Source organism: Malaclemys terrapin, chromosome 1, assembly GCF_027887155.1.
Source record: "Malaclemys terrapin pileata isolate rMalTer1 chromosome 1, rMalTer1.hap1, whole genome shotgun sequence".
In the NCBI taxonomy this organism is placed as follows: domain Eukaryota; kingdom Metazoa; phylum Chordata; order Testudines; family Emydidae; genus Malaclemys; species Malaclemys terrapin.
The window spans coordinates 341,649,126-341,674,868 of NC_071505.1; the positions used below are offsets into that span (position 1 = coordinate 341,649,126).

Here is a 25,743-nt window from a genome sequence, read left to right on the forward strand (position 1 = left end):
TTTAGGATAATCCTTGGCACTTCTGTAGTAACAAGTCACAGAGCATCTCAAAGCTTCTTACAGTCATTAATGGACAAGCTTTGCAATAGCCCTGTCAGTAGGACAGTATTATATGGATCTTGTGGATGGCTCAGCTGACGCAAAGAGAGATTAAGTGCCACATCCTCACAGGTATTGAAATCAATGGACTTTAGGAGCCTAAACACCTTTGAGGATCTGGCCTTAAGTGACTTACTTAAGGTCACACACTACATCACTGGCAGAGCCAGGAATGAAACCCAGCTCCTCGGCTTCCCAGTCCTGGGCTGTAACCATTAGACACGTTCTCTTCTTTAGAATATACTTAGTGTTAGAGCATGGGACTGAGAGTCATAAACTTTCTCTTCCCCTTTGGTCCCAGTAAAAGGGATTGGACCACGAGCTTCTTACCTCTAAGACCCTGCTGTTGGGGCCTGGTGGTGAGTTCCTGAATCAGGCCAGGACCCCAGTGGCTGCTTATATCCAAGGCCAGACCAGCGCAGCTGAGAACAACGTTTAAATGATCTCTCTCCTGCCATCCATCTCCACCCTATGACAACAGAATTTATTAAAAGTACCCATACAAATCAATGTATCTGACAATGAAGAAGAGAAATCCAGATGTTGGTGGCACTTCTGACTACAGTCAGTTCATTCCAGCAGCAGGAAAAGGCACTGACACATTCATGCCATGGGGGAGTAACTGCTTTTCAAGCTTTCTACCAAATCTTGGTGCTCAGTGAGTGCAAAGCTGTCTGCAGATCAATTCCTCCCTCAATTCCTGAACCAGTGGAGGAGGCATATCCATCTCAGCCACTCTCTGTTGCATTAGGGGTTCCAGTGCTGCAGGGAAATGAAAAGAAAAGAAATTGAAATGCAACACAGTTGATGACATGCTTTACAAGCCAGGCTGACTGCAGAGGAATTGTATTATTTTAGTCAGTTTTCCTCCACAGCTGATCCTGCTTATTTAGCACTTTTATGCTTGAGTTTAGCATTATTCCTTGGCTGCTAGCGACCATGCAAAAAGCAGGGGAGGAAGAGACAAAAAATAATAATGATGATAAGGACTGTGGGAGCTGCATCAGCACTTCCAATGCTCACCATAATAAATGAACAAAACAGATGTTAAGAACACCTTAAAAGATCAGAACATATATGAGTGGGTATAGAAAACCCACAAGCTGTTTAAAGGACTTGCCAACACAGCACATGCACATGAGCATGGACACATGCAGACATAGATACACAGATATGGGCAAACCTGGACACTCATGCATCTCTCAGGTAGTCATGTGGACCCTGATACCTCAGTATGTGAGCACTTCCCTATGGTTAATGCATTTATCCTCAAAACACCCCTCCACACAGGAAGTCTGGGAGGGGAGCAGGGACCTGAGCCTGTCTCTCTCAAGACCCAGCCTAATACCTCAATGATGGAATTTTTCCTCCACCTACTATGGTGCAGAGGAAACAACTGGACACGCCCTAACACTGAGGTATTAAAATACCCCCCTCTCCCCAGCGCAGCTCTAGGGCCAGACGTGCCCTGCCCCAGGCTGTCCTTGTGTGGAGGCCGGGGGAGTGCAGGCAGGGCTGAGCACCCAGGCTGCTGTGACACGCCACCTCCCTGCATTCCTCCTGCAAGGGAACCAGCCTCCGGCCCAACCCCCGCCCCAGAGCACGAGCCATTCGGGGGAAGGGAAACCTGCGGCCCGGGGAGGAGACGCCGGAACCGAGTTGCTGCGGAACTGTAGGTGCGAGGCTCAGGGAGTGAGGGGGATACACACTCTGCAGGACCTGGAGCGCGGGGGACGCGTTTGCCTGCCGGGCGCGCCCCGCTCTTCCGGCCGGGTGTCCGCTGTCGGGGCCGGGCGGCGGGCGAGGATGTGCGCGGCGCTGGGGAAGGTATTTACCGCGGGGGGCGGGTGCCGGGGAAGGTGTTTCCGGGGGGCGGGGGAGGTTGGGACTCGGGGTTCCGGGGAAGGTATTGGGGGCGGACCATAGCACAAGGAGTAATTGGGAAAGCCCCGTTCAGATCCGCTCAGCCAGGAGCTGCCCGGTAAGTTACTGGGAGCCCAAGTGCGGCACTCACAGATGTGAGGCCAGCGAGTCCATAGTGATCATCTAGGCCAGGGGTCGGCAACCTTCCCGAAGGGGTGTGCCCAGGCTTCGTTTAGTCACTCTGATTTGAGGTTTCACGTGCCAGTAATAAAGGGTAACGTTTTTAGAAGGTCTCTTTCTATACGTCTACATACAACAATAGTTTGTGTATTATAAAGTAAATCAGGTTTTTAAAATGTTTAAGACGCTTAAATTAAAATGCAGAGCCCCCCCTCCCCTCCGGACCAGAGGCCAGGACCTGAGCAGTGTGAGTGCCACTGAAAATCAGCTCGCTGATCTAGTCTGACCTCCTGCACGTGGTAGACCACAGAGTCTCGCTAGCCCACTCCTACAATACACCCACAACCTCCGACTGAGTTACTGACATCCTCAAATCATGATTCAAAGACTTCAAATTAGAGAAAATCCACCACTTGCTCAAATTCAACCTAGCCCGACCCAGGCCCCATGCTGCAGAGTGAGGTGAAACCCTCCCTCTCACCCAGGGTCTCTGCCACTCTGAGCTGGGAGAAAATTCCTTCCCAGCACCAAATATTGCGCAGTCAGTTAGACCCTGAGCATGTGGACAAGACTCACCAGCCAGATACCTGGGAAAGATTTCTCTGTAGTAACTCAGAATCCTCCCACTCTAGTGTCCTGTCTCTAGGTGTTAGAGATGTTTGCTGATAGCAGTTGCAGATGGGCCATATACCAGTGTAAGCAGTCTCATCACACCATCCCCTCCATAAACTGGTCAAGCTCAGTCTTGCAGCCAGTTGGATTTTTTCCCCCCACTGCTCTCCTTGCAAGGCTGTTCCAGATCTTCACTCCTCTGATGGTTAGAAACCTTTGCCTAATTTCAAGGCTAAAATTATTGAGAGCCAGTTTATATCCATTTGTTCTTTTGTCAACATTGGCACTTAACTTAAATAATTCCTCTCACGCCCTGGTGTTCATCCATGTGATGTATTTATAGAGAGCAATCATATCTTCTCTCCTCCTTCGTTTGGTTAGGCTAACTGAGCCAAACTCATTAAGTCTCCTCTGTACTCCTGTTCTCATAAGGTAGGTTCTCCATTTCTCTGATCATTTTAGTAGCCCTTCTCTGCACTTGTTCCAGTCTGAATTCATCTTTCTTAACATGGAAGACTCTTAGGCTATGTCTACACAATAAGTGTTAGTGCGGCACAGTAGTGTAGGCAGTTGCTATGGTGGTGGAAGAGGTTTTTCCATTGCTATAATGAATCCACCTCCCTGAGAGGTGGTAGCTAAGTTGATGGTACAATACTTCCATTGACATAGCAGTGTCTGTACCAGGGCTTAGATTGGCTTAACTATGTCTCTTGGGTGTGAAATTTTCACACCCCTGAGCACCATAAAGTCAACCTAAGTTTTGGGTGTAGACTAGGCCTTATTTATTGTGAAAATGAATTGAATATAGTCACCCTTCTCCTTCATATGGAAAGTCCCATGTTCCTGTGCCGATTACAGATCCTCTGCTTGCATCAGGAGAGACCATGCAAGGACCTGTGGGCTGAACTATCGAACTCTGTGGGTCATGCTTTGGCCACCCCTTCATTCCTCAAGGGCCAGTAGGGGATTGTTTCCAATAGTGCATCTTGTATCAGAAAGCACTATTGTTCAGTGTTTAGATCAGGATAGTGGGAGTCAGGAGAACTTGGTTCTGTTCTGTGTGACCTCGGCAAGTCACTTATTCTCTCTGTGCCTCACTTCCTTCATCTGTAAAATGGAGGAATCTGAAGATGTGTCTACATTGACAATTTTATGGAAATATCACAAGTGGTGCACTGAAACCAGTGCAAATTCCCCAGTGTTAGCAATGGCAAACAATGTGAATAGTAGGGTGAGCTGGTCACCAGGCGTCTTCCCTCCGTGTGGTCTTCCCCTACACTAGACAAGGTATGGTAAAAATATTAGTGCCTTGTCTCTGCTACCACTCCAAATGTGGCTACAACCAGAGGAGCCAGTTGGAGATATTCCGAAAATGTCTAGTGTAGGCAAGGCTTAAATACTGAGCTCTTGTTGGATACTTAGAGCACTTTAGTCTGTTTTATTTTTCTTTTGATATTTTTCCTCCTATCATAAATTATGTCAGATATTTTGGGTGGATGCTAGATATTATCGCAGAGAAGAGGAATTGTATCTTTACCAAATCAGATACAGCTGGAGTAAATGGGTAGGTAATTGATATAGTTAGATAGCTAGTTTAAGTTGAAGTCAATGGAGTGACACCAGGGATGAATTTGGTCGGTAGTGGGTCCCTTAATATCAAGTTACTGGAATTCACATGTACAAGTGATAGAGTGTATGAAAGAGAAATTACAGTCATCTATCTTCCTGTTATTCTGTCCCCTTTTGTGTTGTAGCAGTGTACTGAGAAGTGATGATTTGCTTTAGGCCAATGAAAACTGGTTGGGAAGTTTATTGGTACATTATGAAGTTACTGAATTTTGTTAGGGAAGATGCATTCCAAGAGGAATAAGCTAACAACTGACTGCTTTGAAAACCTTCTTGATGCTTTTCTTACATGTTTGTTTGTGTTCTAACAATGTTGGCTTGTTGTAGGTGCTCTGCCTGGGGAAGGAAATGTTTCTAAAACAGGCATTTGCTCTTAGCAGGTAAGGATTGTGAAATCTGACAGAGCAAATGTAAGATTCAAGATAACATTTTTATATCCTGTCTTTTACAAACTGGCCCAGCAAACTTATAAAATAAAATAAAAAAATCACTATACAGTTGAAAAATAATATCAGAGAAAGGTAAAACATTGAGATATAGTGAAAGGAATATTTCCTATGACACCTGGAAGCTGATGGAATAGCAAGATCTGTACAAGAGATGGTTCCTTGCACCATCAGTGTAGGAAGAATGGTCTAGTGTATGGGTGTCAGACTCAAAACCCATGGACCAGATCAGGTGTGCATGATGTATTTGTGGCTCACATGCCATACTCAGACTGTGCAGAATGTAAACTTTTTTTAATGACCCAAAAAAAGTGTTTTTTTTTTCCTAGACATCATGGCTACAGCCATAATCTTCCAAATGTAATGGGAGGAGGGTGTAAACCAATGTCATGATGTCTGTCTGAGTTTGCAGAGAACTGAAAAATGAGTCAGAGGGGTGACCTACTTCTTATGAATTTGATCCGTGTATCATCTCCAAAGCCCACTAATGGTGTTGTAATGTCAGTATTAACGGATCACTGTAGTAAATGGAATGGTTGGGGGGTGGGAGTGAAGTCCATGAGGAGTGGGAATTGGGAGTTCCTGCAGAGAAAGACATAAAAGAATAATTAAAAGTTTTAGTTACTATGTGAAAGCTATATTATCTCCTCGATCTTTGTGTGCTCCTCCCACTGACATCAGTGGAGTCTCCACTGGGGATCAAGCAGAGAATGCCATCCTGAATTCTCACCCCAGCTCCCAACAGAATGAAACACAGAATCTGGCTCTCTCTCTTTTCCCCCAAATGAGTTTGACACCCTGGGTCTAGCGGATTGTGACTTCCCAGCTCAACCCCAGACCCCATGTCTGACCTTGGGCAAGTCATTTAATCTGTCCTGTGGGGATAATGCTACCCTACCCAATAGTGGTGGTGTGAAGGTAAAATCCATTAATGGGTGTGAGGTGCACAGATAATGCAGTAACGAGGGCCGTAGTGTAAAGATCTAATGCATTTTCCACACTCTCTACCTATAAAACCTGTCACTCAAGAATAATGACTCTATTTAGAGACTGAAAATCTGTATAGTACTTTTATAAATGAAACAACAATAGCTTTTAACTTTCATCCTGGCTTTTCCTTTAGAGTAACAGCGGCCAGAGAGAGCCCCATCTGTGCTGTAGGTAAGAACTCACTGTAGATTTTGAATACAATACACTAAAAACCTTCTTGTACCCAAAACAAATATTCACACTTGAGCCGTCATGTCACCTTGCTGTTTAATTCTTTAAACCAAATTTGAGCTGATTGATGGTGTTATAATGAATAATTCAGATGGGCACTGGGCCAGCATTCAGTCACACCTGTATCTGACTGCAAATCCTCCTCTTGTTCCATTCCTGGGACGGCTAAGCAAAGAGTCCTAGACAGACTGACTTTATGTTGTGGAGAAACATCTGCTAGAAACTATAGGCTGTATTCACAAAGAAATGTGTGTCACCACACTTAACTTTTAGGCGCCTAGAAAATCCCTGGGATTCACAGAGTTTAGTGTGACAGCTCAGCTTCGTGTACATTTGGGGGGAAAGGTGCCTCAGAATGGGATTCACAGAAGCCAGCACACTAGGTGGCTCTCCGCCTAAGATAGCTAATGGGCGATGCCAAGAAGAGGGGTGTGTTCTAAGCCCTGCCCCTCTTCCTGCACCTAAATCCAGCCTGCAGGGAGATACCTTCCTCTGCTTGGGATTCTTATCTGCAAACTTTCTCTTGGGGTTAGGTGTCTGCCCCATTTTTGGAAAAAGTTGGGTGGAGGAGGGGAGAGGAGGAGGACCTCCCTCATAACTTTTAACCCAGTGGTTAGTGTAGTCACCTGGGCTGTGGGAGACTCCTGGTTCAATTCCGCTCTCCACCTGATGAGAAGGGATTTGAACAGGGATCTGCTATTTAGCTGAGTGCTCTAGCCATGGGGCTATGATATGTTTGGATATGAGTCTCTCCTGTTGAAGCTGTCCCACTGGGATAAATCATTTAAAAATTCACTGGAGCAGGGGGACTGGACTCTGTGTCTCCCACCTCCCAAGTGAGTGCTCCAGCCGCCAGGCTAGGAAGGTTTCGCTTGCTCTCTCTCTCTGTCCCAATGATTTTTTCATTATTTATTGCCAGAGGAACAGTTTCAACAGAAGAGACTGAGGAAGCCCCATATCAGAATATCCAACAGACCAGTGGCTAAGACACTCACCTGAGAGGTGGCAGATCCCTGTTCAGATCCCTTTTCCTCATCAGGTGGAGGGGGAAGTTGAGTGGGGGGGTCTCCTACATCCTAGGTGAGTTCCTTAACCACTGGGATAAAAGTTTTATGAAGGAATCTTCTCATTCCTGTTCTCCCCTTTCCTGCCTTCCCCCTGCAGGCATTTGAGGTAAGCTTGCCTGCAGGCGCCTGATCCAATAGGTAAGCTCTGGGCATTACCTGCTTGGGTCCCACAGGCGAGTAGTTAGGTGGAGGAACACCTGTCTTCCTCCGGATTGTGCATCGCTTTGCGGCTTAGGTGTCTGGACACATGTCCAGAAGCTGAACTGTAGGAGCCCAGAGAACTTTTATTGCAAAAATGTATGTGCCAGGCAAATTTACCCTATAGTGTTTGGCAGCAGCTGAAGGTTTTTTTGTGAATCCCAGTAGGGCCCGATTCTGAGATTTAGATGCCTAAAGGGGTAGGCAGTCACCTGAGTTCTTCTGTGAATCTAGCCCAATATCCCCTGTCTACACTGGGTCAGGAACTCTTAGTGGAACCAGTCTTAAACCCAATTTACGGTTAAACCCATCTACACTTCAATATCTACTGTGTTGGTGGATTCTTTTACAACACAGTAGTCCTCTGACATGACTAAAACACAGTTTGGTCTTGAAGTGTAGACAGGATCTAGTATGTTCTTGAATCCGGCTGGTTCAAGGTATTGTACTTTCAGTCTAAAAAATCGCCTGTCTCTGGGGTGCGCTTATTAAAGTTAAGTCTGCAGGGACAGCACTTTGCCCCAGAGTAATGAGAAGAAACAAGGGCTTGTCATTTCTTCGGATACATGAATATTGGAAGCAGGGCTGGATTTAAGGATAACTGGGATCTTGGATCCATCACAGTTTCACCACTACCATCGTGCTCCAGCCCTTTTCATGCTGATCTCCTTGAATGTCCTCCTGCTAGGGATCCCTTCCCTTTCTTCCAGTCTATTTTGGTCTGCCAAGTCACTACCCTTTCCTCATTTAGATCTCACCTGACAACTTGACAAGAGAGACTGGGATACCCCCCCCCCCCGCCCCCGTATTTTTTGCACATATTTACCCCCCCCCCCCAATACTTAACTGAACCACTGTGATGTGTTGGGTACATGACTAACCCTGAGTAACCTACAGTGTAGACTGGGGCAGGGACGTGTCTTCTGTGTGAAGCATCTTGCCCACCTCTGACCACTCTAAAACAGTGGTTCTCAACCAGGGGTATGCATACCTCAGGGGGTACGCAGAGGTCTTTAGGGGGTACAGCAACTCATCTAAATATTTATCTAGTTTTACAACAGGCTACATAAAAAGTAAGCGCAAACTAAAATTTCATACAATGACTTGTTTATACTGCTCTATATACTATACAGTGAAATGTAAGTACAACATTTATATTCCAGTTGATTTATTTTATAATCATATGGTAAAAATGAGAGAGTCAACAATTGTCCAGTAACAGTGTGGCTGTGACACTTTTGTATTTTTTATGTCTGATTTTTGTAAGCAAGTAGTTTTTAAGTGAGGTGAAACTTGGGGGTACACAAGACAAATCAGACTCCTGAAAGGGGTACAGTAGTCTGGAAAGGTTGAGAACCACTGATCTAAAACACCTAATTACAGCCAGAAAGAATCTTCTTCCAGGTTTCTGCCCCTGCCAGCCCCACCTCTCCTCAGTAGATTCCTGGTGACTCCTATCTTCCATACTGTTACTGCTTTGTCAGGAGAGGAGTTGTCTGACCTTTAACTTGAAACGTATTTGTTCTGTCTTCCTCTTTAAAGGCAGCACGTTGCTGAGCTGCAACAGACACTACAGGTCCCAGCCTACCCATGGCATTGGGAGGTTCAGACACCTGCTTCCACTGGAGGTAGGCTTTTCTGTGCTCTGACAGTGCTGACTTTCCATTTATTCGGATACATTTACAGATTCATTAAAATGTTGGTGCTGCTCATTCTCCGGACTTCTGAGTATACAAGCAAAGACTATGCTGCTTTCCTTCTGCTCCTCCCAGCAGAGATTGTTGTGCAGTGAGAAATAGCCGGTTCAAAGCACTACACAAATATTTCCTTGTGTCCATTACTTCCTTATTTAAGTCTCTAAACGGTTTGGCGAATGGAAACTATTAATTATGTTGAACTTAACCAAACCACTCACAAGCCGTTGCTGAATATTAGCAAGTAAAGTCTTGGTCCGTTTTGAACTTTTTTACTGTACCTGGAATTTGGAAGACCTGCATTTCCGGAACAGTGAAACAATAAATTCATCTAGACAGGTGCCTCAAAGGCAGAGGCTGAATTAGAAGCAGTTTGTTCCGACTCCTTAGTTCCTTCTGGAAGAAGTAGTTATTCATGCTAAGCATACATTGTCCAGATGAGTGTGGTGCCTCTATAGGGCCTGTCATCCCAGGACCTCAACCAATTAAGCCTCAGAACACTTCTGTAAATTAGGTGTTATCCTGATTTTACAACTGGGAAAATGAGCACAGAGAAGCCTTGACTTGCCCAAGATTATTCAGCAAATCTGCGTTGGAGCTGGGTATAGAGTCCAGGCTACCAGTCCTCTGCTCTAACCACTATTGGGCATGAATCTTGTATAGTTACCCTTCAGCATTCTTGGAAAGTCTATTTCACTTTCTTACAGATTTCAAAGAGGAAAAGGGACAGGATACGGATGAAGGAGGTTAATGCTGGATCAGATCATGAATATGGAGACCTGAACATACAGATGACTGCGTACGACATGTGCCTGGTGGAGCATTTTGCTCAATATGTTCATAAACTCTGCAACCGACTCTCCATTCGAGTGAATGAAAGGTATAAAGGCCACCATTGCATGTGATCTTTGTGTGTTTACATGACATGCCGTATGTACTTTGGTCTTGCTCGGATACAGTACAAAAATGAGAGCCTTGCAGGTGAAGGTGTTACACCAGGGATGGGGAAAATTTTTGGCCCAAGGGCCACATCTGGATATGGAAATTCTATGGCCCTTGGGCCAAAAATTTCCCCATCCCTGGTGTAACACCTTCACCTCCAAGGCTCTCATTTTTGTACTGTATCCGAGCAAGACCAAAGTACATACGGCGATCCATGAATGCTCACAAAATTGGGACTGGGGTGCATGAGGGAGTGAGTGCTCTGGCTTGGGGTGTGGGCTCTCGGGTGGGGCCAGAAATGAGGAGTTTAGAGTGTGGGAGGGGGCTCCGGGCTGGGGCAGAGAGTTAAGGTGCAGGGGGGTGAGGGCTCTGGCTGGGGGTGGGTCTGTGTATGAGGGGTTTGGGGTGCAGGAGGGTGTTCTAGGCTGGGACCAAGGGGTTTGGAGGGTGGGAGGGAGATCAGGGCTGGGGCAGGGGGTTGGGGCGCGGGAGGAGGTCAGGGATGCAGGCTCCGGGCAGAGTTTACCTCAAGCAGCTCCCGGAAGTAGCGGCATGTCCCCTCTCTGACTCCTATGCGGAGGCACAGCCAGGCGGCTCTGCATGCTGCCCCGTCCACAGGCGCTGCCCATGCAGCTCCCGTTGGCCGTGCTTCCCAGCCAGTGGGAGCTGCAGGGGCGCCGCTTGGGGCGGGGGCAGTATGCGGGGCCCCTTGGCTACCCCTACACATAGGAGCTGGAGGGGGGACATGCCGCTGCTTCCGGGAGCCACGTGGAGTCATGGCACGTGTGGAGCGAGGGAAGCCCCCGACCCTGCTCCACGGCTGGTCTGGGGCAAGCCTCGGACCCCACTCCACGGTAGGAGCTCGAGGGCGGGATTAAAACGTCTGATGGGCTGTAGTCGTCCTCCCCCCTCCCCCCCGCCCCCCGTGATATTTGTGTGTGTCTGAATCTTCCTCTCTGATCTGCATGGTCATTCTCTTGAATTTATTCTGTTCTTTCAGTCTCCATGGGCTCTTGACTGACCTCACTTAGAGCTCTGTTCAAGTAGGAAAAGCCACAGTATGGGTATCAATAGACTGGCTGTGCAGATCACAGGGAAGAATTTAGCTCTCAGTTTTCAGTCACTGGAGAAAAGGGCATTAGCCAGTGGTCTGAGCACAGGAATGGGGAAGGGGAATTTCTGAGTTCTAATCCTGGATACTCCATGGACTTGCCACCTCTCTGCCCAAGCTTTTCCAACTGCAAAATGAGTTGACTAAGGCCTGCTTACCTCACAGGTCTTGAGGATGGCTGGACGTGGATAGAGTTCTTTGAAGATGAAAAGTGCCACAAATATAATTAGAGTCCTAGCCTTCCACGTGTCTTTTCCACATGTTGTGAGGTGTTAAAATGCCCTGTCTCGCTTCTGTCAATTACGCTGGATTCTTTTCCTCTTGACACATTTCTCTTTTGTCTGTGTCTCAGAAAAGAAGTGGGGCATGTCATGCAAACAGAGCTTCTGCTGATTTGAGTCAGATTTTGTTCCCGTACATCTGTTGCGTGGATGGATCTCTCCTCACTGCCCCACATTTAGAGACAAGGTCACTTTTCACCCACTCTGTCTTGATCTTTTTCTCATCTAAAAGCACTGACAATTACATTAGCACCATGGAGCTTGGATCAGGCAGAACAGTGACTTGTGGGCTTTGTCCTACAAATTGCTTGTTCTGCCACAGCTATAATTTCCCTAAAAATAGGACAAGAGAGCCTTCAAAGTCTGTATTTTAATTGGCTTTCCGAAGACATGGAAAGGCTTGTCTCAAGGCAGCTTTCGTGAAGGGGCTGGACTGCACTTTTTCAGTTTATAAATAGCAGAGACTAGATTGAACTAGATGTGGGGGGAGAGTTGGACTAGCTCTTCTCCGGGGACCCCAATATTGTTGCCAGTATTTACGCTTTCACTTTGGGGATGTGAAGGATCTGACGTGCTGCAGCATTGTCTGCCTGAGTCTGCTGATCGCTTGTAACAGCGCTACGGTGTGTGACTTATTCCTGTTCATCTCAATCCGATATTCACTCGGGATGCGAACGATGGCATTTACCATCTCAACATTAACCATTTCCCTGCTGCCCTACCGTGGGAATCTGCAGAGAGGGTTTCATTAAGGAAATGTTCTTTGAATGTATTTTCTTGCCAGGTCCATACTAACCCCACCCCTCTCTTCTAGGTGAGAGTTGTGGTGCTCTCCTCGAGGTAGAGCGGTGGGGTCTCGTATAACTGTGGTTCCAATGTTAGATCTGAGAAGCTAACTGTGCTGTTCTGAATGGTTCTGTGGATCATGTAACAGGGCGTGTGATTCCTGCAGGGTCTTTGCAGAGCAATGCTTATGGGATGAAACCATGCCATCTGTTTCACTTCCATGAGGGGGATGCACAAACATTATCTGTAAAAGTCTGCAGGCTTGACCATCCCTTGTGATTATAAGTGCAGATTCCTTTGGGGCCTTCATGGTATTGTCCAAGGGACCTGTCGTAACTACTGTGAAAGGATGTTAGCACATATGGGAATCTGTCTGAATGCTGTTTAATGTATGCATGGTGCTCACTGTTTAAACCCTATTTAAAAATGTCAAGAAAGTGAATTGACTTTTTTAGACTCTTATACAGGGGTTCTCAAACTTTTGTACCAGTGACCCCTTTCACATAGCAAGCCTCTGAGTGCAACCCCTCCCCCTTATAAATTAAAAACACTTTTTAATATATTTAACACCATTATAAATGCTGGAGGCAAAGTGGGATCTGGGGTAGGGGCTGACAGCTCGTGACCCCCTAAGGGGTCCCGACCCCCAGTTTGAGAACCCCTGGTCTTGTATGAGGTGCTGCATCAACAGCCGTGGAGCTGAAAGTCCTGCGTGCATAGACCAGTTGTGATGGTCTCTTTCTGCAGTGTGGATGCTCTAGACAAACTGGGACCACTCACTAATTTCTCATAATTCAGTGAACAGCTGTCAAATGGCAGAGACATCGATTAAAAGACTCTTGGATCCCATTTGGATATCCCACGGAGATCAGACTAGATGATCTTATGGTCCCGTCTGCCCTCAAACTCTATGGATACCAATCCCTCAAGTCCTCCAGCCCCCTGTTAAACGTTTTAGAACAAAACCCACAGATGCTAGGAAATTAAAGTGCCTTCTGCTCGGATGCGCCTATGAATAGTAACAGGAAGAGCCCACAGCCTAGATGACTGCTTCATACCCTAGACTGTGGTTCTTGCATAGATTGTTACTTGAATTGCAGTAATGCCTGCATGCCTCGACAGGGGGCAAGGCCCCATTGTGCTAGGGGCTGTATACATAGTACAGACAAAGTAGGGGAGAAAAGAAGTATTAGCCCCCTTTGACTGAGGCCAGAGATATTTAAGGCTAGGACTATAGATTCATAGATTATAGGACTGGAAGGGACCTCGAGAGGTCATCGAGTCCAGTCCCCTGCCCGCATGGCAGGACCAAATACTGCCTAGACCATCCCTAATAGACATTTATCTAACCTACTCTTAAATATCTCCAGAGACGGAGATTCCACAACCTCCCTAGGCAATTTGTTCCAGTGTTTAACCACCCTGACAGTTAGGAACTTTTTCCTAATGTCCAATCTAGACCTCCCTTGCTGCAGTTTAAACCCATTGTTTCTGGTTCTATCCTTAGAGGCTAAGGTGAACAAGTTCTCTCCCTCCTCCTTATGACACCCTTTTATATACCTGAAAACTGCTATCATGTCCCCTCTCAGTCTTCTCTTTTCCAAACTAAACAAACCCAATTCTTTCAGCCTTCCTTCATAGGTCATGTTCTCAAGACCTTTAATCATTCTTGTTGCTCTTCTTTGGACCCTTTCCAGTTTCTCCACATCTTTTTTAAAATGCGGCGCCCAGAACTGGACACAATACTCCAGCTGAGGCCTAACCAGAGCAGAGTAGAGCGGAAGAATGACTTCTCGTGTCTTGCTCACAACACACCTGTTAATGCATCCCAGAATCATGTTTGCTTTTTTTGCAACAGCATCACACTGTTGACTCATATTTAGCTTGTGGTCCACTATAACCCCTAGATCCCTTTCTGCCGTACTCCTTCCTAGACAGTCTTTTCCCATTCTGTATGTGTGAAATTGATTTTTCCTTCCTAAGTGGAGCACTTTGCATTTATCTTTGTTAAACTTCATCCTGTTTAACTCAGACCATTTCTCCAATTTGTCCAGATCATTTTGAATTATGACCCTGTCCTCCAAAGTAGATGCAATCCCTCCCAGTTTGGTATCATCCGCAAACTTAATAAGTGTACTTTCTATGCCAATATCTAAGTCGTTGATGAAGATATTGAACAGAGCCGGTCCCAAAACAGACCCCTGCGGTACCCCACTCGTTACGCCTTTCCAGCAGGATTGGGAACCATTAATAACAACTCTCTGAGTACGATTATCCAGGGTTTAAAAGAGAACTAGATAAATTCATGGAGGTTAAGTCCATTAATGGCTATTAGCCAGGACGGGTAAGGAATGGTGTCCCTAGCCTCTGTTTGTCAGAGGGTGGAGATGGATGGCAGGAGAGAGATCACTTGATCATTGCCTGTTGGTCCACTCCCTCTGGGGCACCTGGCATTGGTCACTGTTAGTAGACAGGATACTGGGCTGGATGGACCTTTGGTCTGACCCAGTATAGCCGTTCTTATGTTCTTATGTTAAATAATTTGGCCAGGGTCACACAGGAAGTCTGTGGCTGACCTGGCCATTGAACCCAGACTTCCTGAGTGAGAGTCCAGTGCCTTAACCACAAGATCATCCCTCCTCGCTAATTGAATTGCAGTACCGGTGGTTCACACAATAGGCCACATTCTGTTCTCATTTGCACCAGTGAAAATCCAGAGTAACACCACTGAAATCTGTGGATTTACACTGATGTAAATGAGAACAGAATTTGGCCAAGTATCTCTCCTCTGTCCATACTAAGCCCATGTTGGTGAAAATAAAGTCTTTCCAAGTGGCATGTTACACCAGCTGTTTCTTATCCTTCTTAATAACCATTGTGAAAGATACAAGTCAGTTACTGCTAATGAAAATAAAACCAGGTACATTAACTATGTACTAGATCAGTGGTCCCCAACCTTTTCCATGGGGTGGGCACTGGACGACTAGCCGCTGAGTACCGTGCCCGCCGGACAAGCAGCCGCCGAAATGGCGCCGTGAAGCAGCGTCATCAAGAGGCGTCGGCAGCAGCGCTTCTTGACGTTGCCTCTTCTCGGCGGCTTCTTGTCCGATGGCCAGTGGGCGGGCGCCCATGGAAGCCCTGGCAGGCACCACATTGGGGATCCCTGTACTAGATGTTTGCTTTAAATCTCTCCTTCAACAACAAAGGCATTGAATAAAGTTGTCTCCTCTTGTGTTTGCATTTGTGCCCAAAAGAGCTTCTGGGCAGCAGTAATGCCGTAGACTTCCCTCTGATCTCTGTCCTGTCACACAAGTGATTATACAGCCCTGCTTGTGTCTGATCCTAATGCAGTCTACCTTGTTTGCATAGTTAATTTCTGATGAATGCTTCATCTCATCCCATGTTCTCTTTTGATGAAAGTTCACTCATTCCTGCCAAGGGCTGTCAACATTTCCCTGATTGTTGAATTGTTGTTTCTAAAGCTATGCGATGCCCACTAAAACCATGGAGGTGATGCTTATGCAGGAGAAAGGGTCCAGGCAGTACCTAGATGCTGTTCTTACAACCCACCAGCGAGTTGTACAGGTATGAAATTTTGTTGGCCTATAATGACGCTCTGCTCTTGCATAGCACTTTACATCTGAGGATCTCAAAGCACCGAACTAACTCTCTAGTCTAACCACTTGTGTGTGGAAATCGAGGCACGAAGAAGTTAATTAACTAAAAGTCACACAACGAGCCACTTGCAGAATGGAGAGCCCAGAAGGCTTGTCTCCCGACTCTAATGATTAGAGGTACTATCTCTTTTACACTGAATGGTAGACAATACAGATGGAAAAGTCATAACGAGATATTTTCCCAAACTCCTCTTCACTGTCTCCTATCACTGTGAAGTGGTTTATAATAATTTTTTAAAGCTCACTGGTTATATTGACCCTTCACAGTTTTTAAACTAGAATCTGTTTCCTCAGTGATGCTTTCCTCCTCGTCTTTTAGCTACATACACTCAGTCTTGTGGTTAAACCTGTTCTGGGTTAAACTTTCAAAGCTTTAAAAGGTAGATGTTTTCCACGGCACAGAGCTGATGCTGAGAACTTTCAGAGTGGACACTGGTGTCCCAAGTTTTCCATGGCAGCTTCTGTGGTAGGGATCCAGACATTAGCGATAATTTAACCTGAATTAAAAAAACTACGCTGTGCATGAATGTGTCTGTATACCTACACACCAACACATACATGCGTATGTCAATCTTTCTGCTTCTCAGTAGCACAGTTAAACAAGTTAAGTGGTATAAGAAAGGGACAAGAGACATATTTTCAACTGAGTCAGAAAAACAGTGAGGTGGAGAGATACAAAATACATGCTCCAGACAGCAGCAGGTGCAGTGGAGGTTCTCACACAGACATTGGGGATATTGTGGGCAGGGATGGGGGGTGGTTCATGTCAAAACTGGGCATGTTGGGATACAGTGTGCATGGAAGATCCCCTGCAAACTAAAGTTATGTACATTGGCCTGGAGTGATTGGACTGTAAGGGTCTTGTTTGGGCTTTGCCTTGGGCTTGCATTGAAATCGACTCCTTTGCTGTGTTGTTAATGGAAAAGGTCTGCTCGTCGTCTGGCTTTTCTCCTGCAGCATTTCATTTCTTCTTTCAGATCAGTGGTTTGAGTTCAACGTTTGCTCCTGTACTCTTGGAGGTTATTCAGAGTAACCAGCCCGAAGGGGTCCATCTGTCAGTGAAAGAGGTACCTTTAAGTTTACTGACGTGTTCATATTTAGAAAGTATTTACTATGTATGAGGTGAAATCTACCTCACAACAGCACAGAACAAGGGGGGAGGGATAGCTCAGTGGTTTGAGTATTGGCCTGCTAAACCCAGGATTGTGAGTTCAATCCTTGAGGGGGCCACTTAGGGATCTGGGGCAAAAATCTGTCTGGGGATTGGTTCTGCTTTGAGCAAGGTATTGGACTAGATGACCTCCTGAGGTCCCTTCCAATCCTGATATTCTATGAATTTAAAATAATAATAATTAAAAAACAGCACAGAACAAGATCTTGATCCTTAGAAGACCCACCTCTCCCATTGACATGTGGGTGCCCAGCGCGCCTCAGACTCAGGCCCCCACTTGGTCAGTTGGCCTACGTGAGACTCTGCTTGTTGACCAGTGCCCTGGATAGCATTTGGACTTCCGTATCCCGTGACGTGCCTCCCCTGCCACCAGCACCTTTCCAACCAACTCCCATTACCACCCATGAGGAGAGTGGATGGTAAATGGCTTTGCACCTAGAGAAAATCCCCGTGGTTCAGAGTAGGATGCTTTCCTTTCAGTACTACATAGCGCTTATACTGTACCTTTCATCCAAGGATCACAAAGCCCTTTATGGAGCAGGGAAGTACTGTCCCTCTTTTATTGGTGAAGAAGCAGATTGATAATTGACTTGCACAAGATTAAAGAGTTGAGTCGGTGACAGACTAGGAATGGAACCCAGAAGCCAAGTGCCTTCCTGTAACTATTAGATCACACTTCCTCCCGGGAAGGGGTTTTGTTTGTTTTCTGCAGAAGCTCATTCTTCTATTCAGTTTCACCAGAGCACTGAGGCGGGCCAGAGTTCACACTCCTTAGCTGGGCTCTGGGTAGATAGAACCTTTGCTGCACTGGGGGGCGGTGAGGAAAATTTAAGCCCTCAAGCCACCATACATTGTATGTCCTTGTATTACAAAAGCAAATCGGCTCTGGGAAGCTCTATTTATTCAAGGTAGTTTTTGTGGACCAAAAAATATGCCATGACAGTGATGCTGTCTGCATCCATGGAGTACATTAGCCTTTGGTAACCCACGAGAGAGGTGTGGAGCGCCAGATGGTCTTGTGAAGTTCTGGAGAGATGGCAGCTCTACGATAGTGCCTGGATTCGAAGGGGATGGGAACTATAGTAATAAGTAAAGGACTGAATCAAAGAGCTTTGGTGAGCTTTGGATCAGGCCCTAAGATAGGTAGATCTTCCATTTCCCCCTCCTTCCAATAAAATAAACTGTATCTGTCTCTGAAAATGAACTGCTACAATTTGCATTGATAACTGCACTTAACCATCTCCATATGTTTAATGGTTTGCCCAGTTTTGTTTACTCCTAACTTACGCATCCACAATAACTCATGATCTGTCAACCTCAGAAGGTAACTCACCGAGCAGGACAGCTACTAGGTGGTTGGTTTGGAAACCTAGGGACGGGATACATTTCACAGGGTAGTGTGTAAGCTACCCCAGTCTGTGCGTGCTATTTAGGGTGTATGTATGTGTCTGCATTGCTTGTTCACTGAGTCAAGGCTTCTGCACTCGTGTGCTGATGCTCTTCACTTACACCAGTGCGACTCCACTGATTCAGTGGCGTTATGCCTGATTTAGACCATCTTAAGGGGGAGGAGAATCAGACTGTCAATCACCAGCTTCAGTTAAGTCCCTTATAACACATTTTGTTGAAGAAATATAAATTCTTGGCTCTCGGAAAGACTTCTCCTCACAGTTCTGTATGATTCAGTCTCTGCACAAACAAATACTGATACCCAAATATGCAATGGATTCTGAAGAGTGTGTGGTTCAGGGCAAGGTACTGAGAATTAGAGCCCTTGGATTCTGTTTCTGGCTCTGCTATTAATTCACTGTGTCCTTTGGTGAGTCTCTTAACCTCTCTCTGCCTTCATATCCCCATCTGTAAAAGACTGATTCTGAGCCTGCCTTATAGGGATGATGTAATGCTTGATTTGTTAATGGATGTAAAGTACTTTGGAATCCTGGGATGAAAGATACTACAGATTAGTTCAAAATAGGACTGTCGATTAAACGCATTTAACTCACGCGATTAGCTCAAAAAGTTAATTGCGATTAAAAAAATTAATCATGATTAATCAGTTTTGTTCGCACTACTAAACAATAGGATACCAGTTGAAATATATTAAATATTTTTGGATGTTTTTCTATATTTTCAAATATATTGATTTCAATTACAACACCGAATACAAAGTATATAGTGCTCACTTTATATTGTTTAGGTTACAAATATTTGCTCTGTAAAAGTGATAAACAAAAGAAATAGTATTTTTCAATTCACCTCATACAAGTACTGTAGTGCAATCTCTTTATCGTGAAAGTGCAACTTACAAATGTCGATTTTTGTTGTTGTTACATAACTGCACTCAAAATGAACAATGTAAAACTTTAGAGCCTACAAGTCCACTCAGTCCTACTTCTTGTTCAGCCAATCGCTCAGACAAACAAGTTTGTTTACATTTACGGGAGATAATGTTGCCTGCTTCTTATTTCCAATGTCACCTGAAAGTGAGAACAGGTGTTCGCATGGCACTTTTGTAGCAGGCATTGCAGGTATTTACATGCCAGGTATGCCCCTTCATGCTTCAATCACCATTCCAGAGGACATGCTTCCACACTGATGATGCTCATTTAAAAAAAAAATGCATTAATGAAATTTATGAATGAACTCCTTGGGGGAGAATTTTATGTCTCCTGCTCTGTTTTACCCACATTCTGCCATATATTTCATGTTATGGCAGTCTCAGATGATGACCCAGCACATGTTGTTCATTTCAAGAACACTTTCACTGCAGATTTGACAAAATATAAAGAAGATACCAATGTGAAATTTCTAGAGATAGCTACAGCATTCAATCCAAGGTTTAAGAATCTGAAGTGCCTCCCCAAAATCTGAGAGGGACAAGGTGTGGAGCATGCTTTCTGAAGTCTTAAAAGAGCAACACTCAGATGCAGAAACTATAGAACCCGAACCACCAAAAAAAAAAAAAATCAACTTTCTGTTGGTGGCATCTGACTCAGATGATGAAAATGAACATGCATGGGTCCGCACTGCTTTGGATCGTAGTCAAGCAGAACCCGTCGTCAGCATGGACGCATGTCCTCTGGAATGGGGGTTGATGCATGAAGGGACTTATGAATCTTTAGCGCATCTGGCATGTAAATATCTCACGACGCCGGCTACAACAGTGCCATGTGAATGCCTATTTTCACTTTCTGGTGACATTGTAAATAAGAAGCAAGCAGCATTATCTCCTGTAAATATAAACAAACTTGTTTGTCTGAGCGATTGGCTGAACAAGAAGTAGGACTGAGTGGACTTGTAGGCTCTAAAGTTTTACATTGTTTTATTTTGAATGCAGTTATTTTTTTGTACATGATTCTACATTTGTAAGTTCAGCTTTCATGATAAAGAGATTGCACTACAGTACTTGTACGAGGTGAATTGAAATATTTCTTTTGGTTTTTCAAGTGCAAATATTTGTAGTCAAAAATAAACATAAAGGGAGCACGCTACACTTTGTATTCTGTGTTGTAATTGAAATCAATATATTTGAAAATGTAGAAAACATCCAAAAATATTTAAATAAATGGTATTCTATTTTTAAAGGTGCGATTTATCATTTTTTTAATAGCTTGATAGCCCTAGTTCAAAATATTATTTTAGAAATTAAAACATACTGAGTTCCTGAGCTACAATAGCGCCGTATGTCAAGCTCTGTTTTCATGGAGGATAGGTCCATCAATGGCTATTAGCCAAGATGGGCAGGGACGGTGTCCCTAGCCTCTGTTTGCCAGAAGCTGAGAATGGGCGACAGGGGATGGATCACTTGATGATTACCTGTTCTGTTCATTCCCTCTGGGGCACCTGGCATTGGCCACTGTCAGAAGACAGGATGCTGGGCTAGATGGACCTTGGTCTGACCCACTAGGGCCGTTCTTATGAAAATGTTCCAGCACTGCCGGGCTCAGTAGAACTGTGAACACTTACTTACCACCAAGCCCTTGGTATAGTACAGAACATTGGCATGGCCAATATCAGGAGATAATTGTCTTGCTGCTATTTTGGAACATGATCAAGAATAATTCCTATTTCTCCCTTTCTCCTCCCCACAGCATACAGTGGCAGACTTCAAGGTTCGATTAAAGGCTCGACCGGAACTTGAAGAGCTGATAGCGCAAATGAAATGAGCCAGTGTCCAGCTAAAACTATCCAGTCCATTTCAAAGCCATCTTTGTGACGCTATAGCATCCCTTAATTGGTTCCTAGTGGCCTTCAAAGGCAACTCTTAATACGGTCTTAATGATATGTTTGTTGCTTGGAAGAGGTTTCTGCTGCTCTGTTAAGGAGCTTATTTTAATGAAGTCAAATGTACCCTTTGTGTATCTGACCAACTGGTGCTTTTTCTTAGAGAGATTTGCAGCCGGGTGGTGATGGAAAGGCTGGATCGCATGTCTGATTCCTTCACCCTCGTTCCTGTTTGTTCTGCCTTGGGTGCCTTTTCCACACCTTGGTTTAGAAATAGAGGGCCCAATCCTGCAGTCTTTTCTCAGACAAAATTCCCACTGCGGTCTAGAATTGCAGGCTTGTGCCTGAAGGTCCTGCTTTAGCTCTCGCTGGAGGAAACAGGATTCTTTCCATTGACTGCTGCAGGAGCTGAGTCAGGCCCAGAGAGAGGGAGGCTAGACAGAGCTAAGATGGAAGGTAGTGATGGACCTCGGTTGTTACCAACTGCCCTCAGTGTGGAGGAGGTGTCTGTCTATTCTCAATGATCCAGGGAAAGGTGAATGTCACTATCAGGCGGCAGGGGAAAATCCCGTCCAAACTTCAGGTGTGATGCTCAATCTTATGCTGTTCCAGAAACACTGTAGGTGAACATTTGATCCCCAAATGCTACTAGTTTTAAAGCAGTTGTCTAGTTAATTTCCTACAGCGAAGGCTATAATAATTCCTTGCACTTGTATAGCCCCTTTCATGGGAGGTTCTCAAAGTGTTTTGCCAACCTGGATGGAGTCTCCACATCCCTGTGAGAGGTGGAAAGTACTAATCACAGAGGAGAGATCCTGGTTCATGAATGGCAGAACAATCACAAGATGAGTCCGCAACAGAAACTGACTTTGTTAAAGGCCAATAACAGTGAAGCTTGGACCACTGTCAACCAATCAGATTACATAAGCAAATTACTCCTTGACTGGGCTTGTATCTGACTCTTATTATCCATCTCAGGTGAAGAATAACTTTTCCCTGGATCTGCCCTTGACAACAGGCCTATATGATTTTTTTGGCAGTTTCCAAAACCATTCAGAACCTACATAACAATACATAGCTGGGACCTGGTTCTCCACTGCCTTGGAGCTTTGTAGTCCTTTCACTTGTGCACAGTCAGTGTAAAACTAGGGGTGAGAGTGGAGAATGCTGACTGGTAACATTTTGCACATGTGTTACAGACAACGTAAGTGACAAAAGAATTTGGCCCACTGACTTCCTGTTTGTGGTTAGCAAAGTACAGATCCGATTGTGTAAAACGGTTGTAAATTTTAGCAGAATGCAATTCCCTTACTACAGTGGAGTTACTCCGTATTTACACTGGTATAAAAGAGAGGAGAATCAGGTCCCTGTTGACCTTGGAGGTAAATAGTGATACTCCTCTTAACCAGCACAAGAAATAGCACTGGGCTTTCTCACATGGCAGTTGTTGCTATGACCATTTTTAGGGTCCCTACTGGTCGTCCTTTTGACTTTAATTGTAAATGCGATGTAATAGCCACAAAAAGGTTGACTATGACAAAGTAGCTTTCCCAACCTCCTCCGTGTACAATCCGCCAGCGAGAGTTGACTCGGATATAATGCTTCTTGCCATTTCATTGGCTGCATGTATTGTCACCTGACAGCCTGCTGAGGCGTTTGGGGGATGATGGAGTGAGTCTGGTGGAATAGTTCAGAACTTTGTCTCTCTTTGCTGAGCAGCCAGTCACACCGATTGATTGCAGTGGAAGTTGCTTGGGCACTCAGCGTTTTAGTATGTCTACACTGCAGTTGTATCCCAGCCTGGGTAGACAGACGCGCGCTACTGCTGCTCGAGCGAGCATGCTAAAAATAGCAGTGCGGCTGTTTCAGCACAGGCGGAGGCTCAGGGTAGCCACCTGAGCTCAGACCCAGGGGGTCAGGTGGCCTTGGACTCAGGCAGCTAGCCCCAGCCATTGTCTGTGCCACAACACCCACACTGCTATTTTTAGCCCGCTAGCTCAAACCTGCTTCCAGCTGCAGTGCAGACGTTACCCTCTGAAAAATCAGGCCCCGTATTTAGGTTCCTCAGTCCTTATTTAGGCACCTGTTTTTGGACATCTTGACTTAAAACCCACTAGAAAAGTGGGGGATTTATTTTGGTGCATTTGCCTGGGCCTCGCACCAGCAGATTGCTTTCCCGATGCCCTCAATTACTAAAGTAATACAGCAGCTAACATGCTAGTTGTGTCCAAAAAGCCCTGATGCCCCTGCATTATACGAAAGCTGTTACAGGAGGTCGGAGTCTCACAACTCTGCACTCACCCAGGAATCCTGAGGAGCTGTGCCAAGCTGCCAATACCTTAAACCCTGTATCTCCAGTATACATGTATTTGCAGAGGGGACGAAGAACAAGAGACTGCGTTCATCTCTTTTTCTATTTAACCAATTCTCTCCCTCCCCCCAATCACATCAGTAAAGGGAGATAGCAGCACCTGGAAAATGCATTTCTGTTAAGTTCCAGATGCTGGGTCTGTTCCTAGTTTGGGCCTGAGGAATACAGAGGGCATTGGTCCTACAGCAGAGCATTCAGCTTGTGTGATTTGACACACGTTTTTGGGTTGAACTGACAGTGGCATTGACTCCTTTCTTAGTCCTCGTTATCTTGGTTTTTCCAGCTCTGTGACTGAGTCCCCATATTCTACCAGGTGAGCATTTGTTTTTGAGTTTGAGCTGACCCTGAGTTGGGACCATCCCATCTGCTGCCTAATTACCCCACTTTTAGTTCTATTAGGAGCAAAACCAATGTCCCAGTTTTAAAATCTGAGTGCTGCTTTGGGGGCGGGGGGGAAGGATCTGAACACTACGTTAGACATAGACCAAGTAGAGAGGATAGAGTTGACACTCTCAGGGATGGTTCTTGTGAAGAGAGGTGGGGAAAGGGGCTGTTTGCTTCCCTACATCCATATATTTCAAGTCTGTGCCCTACCTGGGGATCCACACAATGGCATTTTAGGGGTTAGTGGAGTAATAGGGTGAAATTCTGGCTCCGTTGAAAGTAACAGCAAAACTCCTATTGACTTCAGCAGGGCCAAGATTTCACCCATAATGGTTTAGAACTGGGCCATAACCTGTTGTGTGTGTTGGTGCTGGACTATCATGCTTCATTCCTAATTATACCCCAGTTTTTCACCAGTCTGCAACTGGACCCCAGCATTCTGCTGTGTTGGAGCCAACCTGGGGCTGGAAATATCATGTCTTGTTGCAAATGACCCCCATTCTCCAGCACTTATTTTATAAAGAGAGTCAGTCCCCTCTGTTTTAAAATCTGAGTCCTGGTTTAATCAGCTCAGGAGCGGGGCAGTAGATTTAGCATGGAGGTGACGCACTCCAGGATGAATAAAGGTTGGTCAAGAAGTAGTGCTTTATTCCCAGCACCCATATAGCTACCACACTGTGCCCCACCAGGGGGAGCTATACAGAGATGGGGCAGGGTAGGGTTACCATACGTCCTCTTTTTCCCGGACATGTCCGGCTTTTCGGCAGTCAAACCCCCGTCCGGGGAAATTGCCAAAAAGCCGAACATGTCCGGGAAAATGGCGGCTCTGCTCCTCCCCGACTCTTCGGCTCTGTTTAAGAGCCGGGCTGCCCGAGCGCTACCGGCTTTGGGCAGCTCCCGTACCTCCGGACCCTGCGCCGCCAGAGCCCGGGAGGGGAAGTGCCCGGCCGGGGGCGCAGGGTCCGGAGGCACAAGGGCTGCCCAAAGCCTGAGCGCTACCAGCTTCACGGTTTGCCGGGCAGCCTCCAGACCCTGCGCCCCCAGCTGGGCGCTTCCCCTCCCGGGCTCCAGCTGTGCTGGGGAAGCGCCGGCCGGGGGCGCAGGGTCTGGGGGCTGCCCGGCAAACCCTGAAGCCAGTAGCGCTGGGGCAGCCCTTTCCCCCTGGCTGGGAGTGGGAGGGAGGAGGGGGCGGAGTTAGGGTGGGGAAGGGGTGGAGTGGGGGCGGGGCTAGGGGTGGGGAAATGGGCGGGGCCAGGGCCTGTGGAGAGTCCTCTTTTTTTATTTATTAGATATGGTAACCCTAGGGCAGGGGAATGGAATAATTGTTCCTATCTGGGCTGCAACATTCTACCTTCTGTCCTCATTAGCCTGCTTTTTCACACGTTTCTGACTGGAGTCCTGCATGCTCATTAGCCGGCTGGATGTAGGGGAGTCAGAAGCTATGGGGTGTATGATCAATACAGAAGACCACCAGGAAGCCACCCAGCCGAAAGAAGGCAGCAGTACACCTAGCAGGAACACAATGAGGCACTGGGACCTGGGCTCGAAGACCATATTTATGAGGCTGCAGTGGGCTGGTGGTAAAGGCCCTGTTCCTGCACAGGCTCTGTGTGCTAGTGACCTCTGGTTTGTTGAAAGGAGAGACAGACATGCCAACTCACAAATGGATCACGAAAGACGCGATTTGTGAGGACAATGAAGCCTTGCTCACGATCTCGTGATTCAACTCTCAAATGTCAGGATTTAAAAAAAAATCTCTAGCCCTGGCACAAATGTGTTTCCAGTCAGAC

General features: G+C 46.0%; 1 protein-coding gene and 1 long non-coding RNA gene across 3 annotated transcripts; one reads left to right on the forward strand and one right to left on the reverse strand.

Annotated features, from left to right (window-relative positions):
- Window positions 1-556: 556 nt before the first annotated feature.
- LOC128830130 (uncharacterized) lies at window positions 557-1,782 on the reverse strand. Its single transcript, XR_008443542.1, has 2 exons — window positions 1,727-1,782; window positions 557-861 (listed from the first exon to the last, which is right to left on the reverse strand). It is a non-coding gene; the product is annotated as an uncharacterized LOC128830130 (long non-coding RNA).
- Window positions 1,783-1,824: 42 nt separating this feature from the next.
- MRPL48 (mitochondrial ribosomal protein L48) lies at window positions 1,825-21,329 on the forward strand. Of its 2 annotated transcripts, none has more exons than XM_054015877.1 (8): window positions 1,825-1,926; window positions 4,708-4,760; window positions 5,950-5,987; window positions 8,855-8,940; window positions 9,714-9,886; window positions 15,609-15,711; window positions 16,781-16,870; window positions 21,066-21,329. In XM_054015877.1, exons 1-8 carry the CDS (start codon window positions 1,906-1,908, stop codon window positions 21,138-21,140), a joined length of 639 nt encoding a protein of 212 aa, XP_053871852.1. In that variant the 5' UTR covers window positions 1,825-1,905; the 3' UTR covers window positions 21,141-21,329. The 2 variants fall into 2 exon arrangements, with proteins under 2 accessions (XP_053871852.1, XP_053871853.1); XM_054015878.1 differs by lacking the exon at window positions 1,825-1,926 and adding an exon at window positions 2,060-2,080.
- Window positions 21,330-25,743: the final 4,414 nt, after the last annotated feature.

Bases quoted from the DNA above. Each gene is read 5' to 3' on its own strand.
- MRPL48 (XM_054015877.1), top strand. From the start codon at position 1,906: ATGTGCGCGGCGCTGGGGAAG. The intron at 1,927-4,707 runs GTATTTACCGCG...GGCTTGTTGTAG, and splicing joins TGTGCGCGGCGCTGGGGAAG to GTGCTCTGCCTGGGGAAGGA. The intron at 16,871-21,065 runs GTACCTTTAAGT...TCCTCCCCACAG, and splicing joins TCCATCTGTCAGTGAAAGAG to CATACAGTGGCAGACTTCAA.